At 35.4% G+C, this 8,604-nt stretch overlaps 1 protein-coding gene across 1 annotated transcript; it reads right to left on the bottom strand.

The window, feature by feature from the left end:
• Positions 1-220: 220 nt before the first annotated feature.
• On the bottom strand, positions 221-3,353 carry LOC136225465 (protein IQ-DOMAIN 3-like). The gene is made up of 6 exons (XM_066013475.1): positions 3,225-3,353; positions 2,751-2,837; positions 2,286-2,657; positions 1,708-1,935; positions 1,311-1,430; positions 221-1,204 (listed from the first exon to the last, which is right to left on the bottom strand). Exons 2-6 carry the CDS (start codon positions 2,802-2,804, stop codon positions 488-490), a joined length of 1,491 nt encoding a protein of 496 aa, XP_065869547.1. The 5' UTR covers positions 2,805-2,837; positions 3,225-3,353; the 3' UTR covers positions 221-487.
• Positions 3,354-8,604: the final 5,251 nt, after the last annotated feature.

Genomic DNA, 8,604 nt, shown 5'->3' with positions numbered 1-8,604 from the left:
CTTTTTCCAACAGTGGGTACAATATATAGATATTTTTGTTTTGTTTGAGAGATAATGAAGTATAGATTTGTTTGATACTATCTTTATATTGTTTCCGTTTCTCCTGCCAACAAAGTTGACTTTATTGACCAAAAATTAAACCGTATTCCCTCAAACTAACATTTTCTGTCTTTTCTGAAAAATAAAAAGACAAATAAATTTATGTTATGGCCAAGAGATATGAATAATGGTACAATTTGAATTAATCAAACTGTTATGAATGATCCTCAGAATAAAAAACCTACCACATTATACATAAATCAACTCATTTTGTTTACAATAATTCAAACAATGCCCATATCTTTATTCCCTTTTTCTTTCTCTTTTCACCTTCCACACTTTCTACAGAAATAGTTGCCGATGATGAAGATTGATATCCAAATCCGAATCCACATCATTCTTCTCAAATTCTTCTTGCTAATTCCTATAAATCAAATATTCCTCTGTGCTATCTGCTGCTGCATTCTCCATTGAAAACTTCCTTTTCTGTGTGCACTTCCACTCTAGGAGGACCCGAATGCCTCCTAGCTCGAGCCGGGGAACCAGAAAACGATAGCTGCTTCTTCACTGAATTCGCTACTGCTCTATCCGGTGTCCCATTCTTAACCGTAGCCACTCCCAACGGGCTTGGCAACTTCGATTTCGCCTTTGCAGACTGTGTTGCAGCCATATAGCTCGGAACTGAAGGCGAGCTAGCAAGGCTCTCATCATCTCTCACAGATGATCCTGCTATGCTGTGTCTTCGGTTGTAGCGTTCGGATTGTACACTGTACAGGCTCCTCGAGTCATCATCCGCGCCCCAAGCACTCCCTCTCGGGCTTGGTGGCTTTGTTTTCCCTGTTACTGATGATGTAGATGGTGCTTTTGATGGTGGGGTTGATGGAGATTGATGGCTGGGAGGTCGGTTAGCCTTTTGTGCACCGGGGGAAGGCTTATTCGTGCTGTTCATATCACGGTTAGAGAAGGATCTGCTGATTTCACCCAAGGACAATGCACGGCTTATTGTGCTTCTAGTAGAGGCATGATCATTATTATTATCTGTTGTACTCTTGCCTTCCCACGGGCGAGCTGCCATCCATCTTTCTAACCAACTCCAGCCCCATTGAGGATTGTTTGGATCCATAAATGTTGGTATCGATGATTTTGAAGAGTTCTTCCACGTTTGCTGTTCCGCAAATGATCATTAGCATTAAACCTCAGAAATGCATGAACCTACTCAGCATGTAAAAGAATGTACAGTTTTGCACTCATATTAGAAAGCAATGTAGTACCTGATGAGAAAATGCGTAAGCCAATGCACGTTCTCGTCTCATAGCAGCTTCTTGCCTGTGCATCATCTTTGCTTCAATTTGCTCTTTTGATTGCGAGCTATCATTCCAATTTTCTCCGGTCTGATTGTTGCAGAAGTACACAGAAAAATTAGATTTTCATAGTTTGAGATGTAAATTTGAGGGGGGAAATAAAAACAAAAAATTTCAATGTGAAAAAACAGCATTGCTCATCAAGTTTTTCTGCCAATAAGCAGATTATCAATTGACATAAATGCTAGATCAAAAGTACAGAAAAGTTTATTCTCCTATATGTGCAAAACAGCAAGTAATACAGATGCTAACAATAAAACTAACATTTGCAAGAATGGCAAATCAAGAAATAAATGAACACACTTACATCAGCTCTCAACTTGTCGAGCTCTTTCTCACGCTTCTGTTGGAGCTGTCGTTGGAGGGCCTGGTTCTCCTCGGACATTCTGATCCGCCTTGCACGAATCTGAGACTGCACACGTGCAAGAGTCTGCATTGCTCGTAACGTGTTAGCTGCTTGCCGTTTTACAGATTGACCTTGTATCAATGTCTTCAATCTCACCAATCCTCTCAAAGCACGCAATGCTCTCCTTGCCTGAAAGCCACAATACCAAATAAACAATGTCATACAGATAGCTTAATTCCTTGTGAATGATACCTATATGAAAGGTCTAATTTATATGCTTCAAACATTCAATCACATTGTTTAAAATAACAAAATGCTTCAAATAGATCCGGTGGCATTGCGAAAAAATAATAAACTTCTTCACATTGCAAATCTAGGCCGACTCCACCCTAAAAGGTACCTCAACACGAAAGATTCCTCACACTTATAAATCCCAAATTGCCTCATTGAACTAGAAAATGTGGAATACTACACATAAGCAAAAGCATGATATTATGAAATATATGATGTACGAATCCTTCACAAAAATAGGGACATACCAAGTAGCCTCGAAAAGCAGTTTGAATCCTGATAGCTGCTAATTCCTCTCTTGATTTGGTGGAGTTACGGGGCACGGAAGTAAGCCTAACAACCTCAGCTGCAGCCTGGGCTGCAGCAACAGCAGCCTCAGCAGCTACAGCAGTGGCAAGTGCAACCGAATAAGCATGCTTACTCTGCTCGTTCTCAGCTTCGCTTAATTTCACATCTTCAACGGAAGGGTGACGAATAAGAGGTGCAGGAGGAGGAGGAGGTGGTGGTGGTGGTGAAGGAGGAGGAGAAGAAGATGCAGGTGGAGCTAATGTTGTAGTTTCTTCATATGGAGGAGGAGGAACCGGATCGAAATTCTTCTCTCTTTTCTTTGATTTGGATTTCTAAGGACAAAAAAAATAGAAAATTTGTAAAAGTTCTAATTTCAAATAACCAAAAAGAGAGAGTAAAAATCTTGAGATGCAGTCCCAACTAACCTTAGGACTCAGAGCTTTCTTAAGAGCAGAGAACCAAGCACTCTTTTTCCCCATTTCTTAATAATCAAGCATTCATCTGGGGTTGACCTAAACATGAAAATTCAAAATCTAATGAAATCAAACCTTAGGAAAGATAAAGAAACCCTAAATTCAAGCAAATAATTCCAATTTGTATCCAAATGATGTTTGTAATTGAACACATTGTTGAAGAAAACATAGCATTTCAACTTGAAAACTTTAATTTGAAAAATAAAAAAACATTAGATCTACATATCCGAAACATGCTCCAACATAAGTACCTAAAAAAGGGAAAACTTTGAAGCAGATACTGAAAATAAACAAACAGACAAATGATCAACTAGAAAGATACCAAATTTACAAGATCTTTGCCAAAAATACGCAACACCCAGTTGAGGGTTTCAAATTTGGAAAGAAACCAACAAAAATGAAAGAGGAAAATGTTGAAAATGTTACCAGAGAATGAAAATTCTGGGGACTCTTTCTGGTCCCTCTGAAATCCAGAAAAATGAACGAAGAAGGGAGAGCAGATAGATCTTGGTGAAAAATGGATCGAAAAACAACTGGGATTGGTGAGTTTATGTGGGACCTATGTAAGTGTTATGTGTGTGGGCTCCAGTATTTATATATTTAAGATTATTCCCCTCCATGAAATTAACAGCAAACGGCACAAGGGCAGGCAGGCAATAAAATAACAGACAGACAACTTTTGCTGTCTTTTCGGTTTTACTTGGCTCATGTTTTGTAATTCTGTTACTTTTCTTTTTTCTTTTTTTTATTATTATTATTACATAATAATAAATAAATAAATAAAAGCTTCCAGAGTTACTATTCGAACAAAAAAACTTATTTTGTCTGTCAGAATTTATCCCTTCCATAAATATAAATTAAATTTTGTTAAATTTTAACCATGTAAATTAATAACGGTTAAAGTGGATAATAAGAGTACTTGATTCTGGTAAAACAGTTCGAATCTGAATCTAATGACATAATAAAATGTTGCAGCAAGTATTAATTTAAATAGGACATGTTTGGTAGTTGAAGTGGGAATAAATGATTTATGAATAATTCAGAATTTAGGAAACAAAATTCATATACTTTTTGTAAATTTAATTTATCTATAAAAGAAAATAATAGAAGGTATATTTAAAAAAAAATAAATGTTTGGTTGAAGCATTCACGTGACATGACACGACCCCACTTGGTGTCATTATTTGCATTGCAGGTTCGTTATAAAGTATAGTATTCCAGTGGCTTAATAATTAAACTATATATTTAAACGGTTACTTGGAGGGACATGACAAACTATTTTCGGATACATATAACAATTAAAATATATCTTTTAAGACCATAGGTTGTGGTAGAGTGGTAAAGGCTCCTCCTCTCTTAACCAAAAGTTTAAGGTTCAATCCTCGTCTTTATGTACAACTATATTCGATTGACGTCTTTTATGAATAAAATCAACTTATGAGAATGACTTTATCTCTTCAATAATATTATTAACAAGCACACTCATCCAGTTATGGATAATTTCTTGTTTGCAAAGAAGATGGATAGCCGATAGAGATGCAATTTGAACTGAATTAAACCCAACTTCACCAATACGAACTGATGATAATATTGTCAATAATTCCGCATGCAAAACGGATATAACCACACCCAAAGGTTTTCCACCCGATAGTGCTACATAACCTGCAAAAATCATGAACAACTAAACCAAGAATGCTCTTATTACAAATAATTAAATATCATATTCATTGTAATTTTCTCTTCAGCCCATCTGATTCTCATACAGTTTAAGAAAAGAAAAAATCAATTGATCAATCTCAATCGTCTTTATCTCGAAATTAATTATCTTCTTCCTCTTCAAGTTCAATTTCGCTAAGTCTAATCAAATTATCATCTTGTCCGATTTTCAAGATTTGAAATTTGTTAAGAATTATATGTTTAAAATTTTAGAATGTATATATAAAAAGAATTTCAATTTATTATCTCCCTTAGTATCTGTAAAAATTATAACACCGTGTCCTTTATCTCTCATTTTCCGGTAAGCATTCTTCTCTCTACCAAAAACTCCTCCTCCTCGCATTTTTCTCATTCCAACTTTTTTTTTCCTAAGTTAAATGTTTTTTTTAGTTTTTATTTTAATTCTAAACAATTAGATTTATTATAAATTTGAATATTAAGACTAGTATCTGGTTATCTCTCATAGCATATATGAGAGATAATTGTTAAGTTGTCACAGTAGAAGAATCCAACTTTGATCTTGTCAAAATTAAAATATGCAAAGGGAGAAGAAAGAATAGAAGAATGGAGTTTTATGTATATTGATAATGGTGAAAATATAGAATATATAGATTTCTACAAGACTATCCAGAAAATAAAATTGAACTAATTTCCAACCTAATAAAACGTGATTATCCTAATTTATATGAATTTATAATAAGTGCTAGCTAATAAGGAAATATAATATTTAAATAATATTTTCTTAATATTCAAGTTGGAGAGTTAATATCGTGAAGTCCCAACTTGTGGCGCAACGTCAAAAAAATGCTCTTTTCCCAAAGCTTTTGCGAAGACATCACCTAATTAGAACAAGGAATATAAGAAGGATTGATCATTCCAACTTGCAATTTTTTTAGACTACGTGGCAATCTATTTCAATGTGCTTTGTTCATTCATGAAAGACAAAATTTACTGCAATATATAATGTTGCTTGATTGTACAAAACAATAGTGTGTGAGATGCTTGTGGAACTCTCAAATCTTTCAATATAAAACGTAACCAAGCCAATTCCAAACATGTACTTGCCATAGCTCGATATTCAGCCTCTACTGACAATCTAAAAACTTTTGTATGCTTGTTTGATTTCCATGAAATGAGAGAGCTGCCAAGAAAGATATAATATCCTGCAACTGACCTTCACATAGCACGATAACCACCCAATCTGGATCATAAAAGGCTTTTAAAGTAAGATTACTATCAGATGACAGTAATAAGCCTTGGCCTGGTGCACCTTTTATGCATCTAAGTATTTGAATGGCAACATCCTAATGAGTTTTGTGAGGTTCACGCATGAATTGGCTCAAAGTTCGAACAAAGTAAACTATATCTAGTCTTGTAATAGCGAGATATACTAATCTTCTGTATTTAGTTGGATCATTCAATAATTCTCCATCTACAGAATTGAGTTTCAGATTTTGTTCTATCGGAAATTTGTTTGGACGGGAACTTATGAGACTCGAATCTTACAAAATATCCTTTCTTGGATCGAGAAAATTCAATTCCCAAAAAATATTTTAAGTTTCCAAGATCTTTAATACGAAAATGGTTGTAAATAAACTTTTTTATATTTTCCATTTCTTGTTAAAATAATATCGTCAACATAGATAAGGATCGCAGTGAAAGAGTTACCTTGAGCCTTTGTGAAGAGAGAATAGTCATCTTTTGATTGTTGATAACCAACTTTCAAAACGACATTTGAGAAAGTCAAAAACCAATTTTTTAACACTTCTTTGAGGACATAAAGGGATTTATTGAGTCGACATACAATGTTCTCCATGTAGACAAAGTCCATGTGGTATTTCCTTGTAGACAACTTCATATGAATCACCATGAAGAAAAACATTTTAGACATCTAATTAATGGGTATACCAACTACAATAATAAAAAAAAATCGGAGAGTAGTGAGCTTAGTTGTAGGTGAAAATATCTCTTGATAATCGACACCCTCAACTTGGGTGTATCCATTGGCGACAAGACGCGCCTTGTAATGTTCAATGGTCCCATCAGACTTGTATAATTTTGAAGAGCCACCTATAACCAATTAGTTTATGCCCATTAGGCAAATGAACCACACTCAATGTGTTATTGTTTTGCAATGCTTCTAATTCCACACTTATGGCTTATTGCCAATTTGGATCGAGGATGCTTCAATGTATGATTTAGGCTTGGTGGATCTTGTAATATTAGCTAAAAGGTACGGTGGGTAGAAGAAATGCGAGAAAATGAAAGAGAATTTGAGATGGGATATCATGTACCTTTGGTAGAACTTGAGAATAAAGTAAATTGATTGGATTGAGGAGACATTATATAGTCTTTATGCCACACACGAGGCTATTCGGAATGAGTAGATTGTCTTATTCACCTGAAGTGTTAGAAGAGGTTGTATGGGGTTCTAATTGAGGAATTATGTCTAGTTGGTCAAGAGGAGTGGGAACTTGTGTTGTTGATATTGGCATATATATGTTAGTTGACTCAATTTCTTATGTTTGGGGATATAAGGTATTTGGGAAGATGGTTCAATGTGATCATTCTGGTACAGTATCAAGAGAGTGATCAGGTGTGTCATCGTTTCCCACTAAAAATATGTATCTCTTTGAGATTTGACTAGTCCCAACATACCTATGAGGTACATGTGTCTCCCGCACCTCAAATTGGATAATAGGTTGAGCTCCCACTATCTCCTTTGTAATTTCATAATGTTCTTCATTTTGTTCTTGAACTTTCCCAAAGTCCAATCACATTGCTTGCTGGTTTTTCTAAGAGAAACTCTTTCTCTAGAAAGACAACATACTTGGATATAATTACAAGATTTTGTTCATCTAAATGATAAATGTAATATCCCACAGTTTCCTTAGGGTGTCCAATGGAGACACATTTATCAGACTTAGGCTCTAGTTTGTCTAATACAATACGTTTAACATGCACTGAAAATCCCAAAATTCTCATGAATGAAAAATTAGGCTTCTTCCCTCTAAACAATTCAAAAAGAGTTTCAAAGGCAGACTTAGTTGGAACTCTAGTGAGGGTGAAAAGGGTAGTTTCTAGAGCATAACCCTAGAATGACTTTAGGAGAGTTGTTGACCACATCATGGCACGCACCATATCCAGTAAAGTGTGGTTCCTCCTTTTTGATACACCATTGTGATGTGGTGTACAAGGAGGACTCCATTATGAGAGGATCTCATTCTTTTTTGGATAATCTACAAAACTCACCAGAAAGATATTCACCACCATGATCATATCATAGTACTTTAATATTCTTTCGAGTTTATTTTTCTACTTCATTTTTTAATTGTTTGAACCGTTCAAACGCTTCAGACATATATTTCATTAGATAAACATACCTGAACCCGCAATAATCATCTATGAAACTAATGAAGTAACTAAACCCACCCCTAGCTTTTGTAGACATTGGACCTGTTGGTCCCTAGTAATTAGTTCCAAGGGGGGGATAGGAACTAATGTAACTTTTTCGCTTTTAATTATGATGACTTAATGTTATTTTAAGAGTTTATTAACTCGGCGTGTTGGTCAGCACGACCGATTGATTAGTCAGACAGTTTTAGCGCTATGCTGACTAAGACTGCTTAACTTGAGAGTTGGGAATTGACACTTGAGAGGTCAGCTTCCAACTCAGCACTCAGATTTACTCAGTTTCGGTTTTAACAATTTATAAGCTGAGTAAATATAACAAGCAACACATGCACATATATATATATATATATATATATATTGAGACAAAGAGTTTAGAAGTTACTCAGCACGACTTATCCTGGTTCGGCCTCTCTGCCTACGTCCAGTCCCCAGTTCCTCCTGGGATTTTCAATCCAATACTGAGCTCTTTCAAGGTAGAGCACAAACCCTTTACAAGGCAGTGAGTATGCAAGAGTACGTCCTCTATTCGTCTACTCAGCTCCTACTAAGTACTACAACCCAGCACTTAGATTTTTCTACCACTGAATGCTTACAACCAAGCACTCAGCATACACTCTCAATATAACAATTGATAAAACACTTGTTCTTTTTTCAGTAAAGAACACTTTAGAAGATT

Source organism: Euphorbia lathyris, chromosome 4 (assembly GCF_963576675.1).
Source record: "Euphorbia lathyris chromosome 4, ddEupLath1.1, whole genome shotgun sequence".
Lineage (NCBI taxonomy): Eukaryota > Viridiplantae > Streptophyta > Magnoliopsida > Malpighiales > Euphorbiaceae > Euphorbia > Euphorbia lathyris.
The sequence above is the reverse complement of the archived record's forward strand: the minus strand, read 5'-3'. Positions and strand labels throughout refer to the sequence as shown.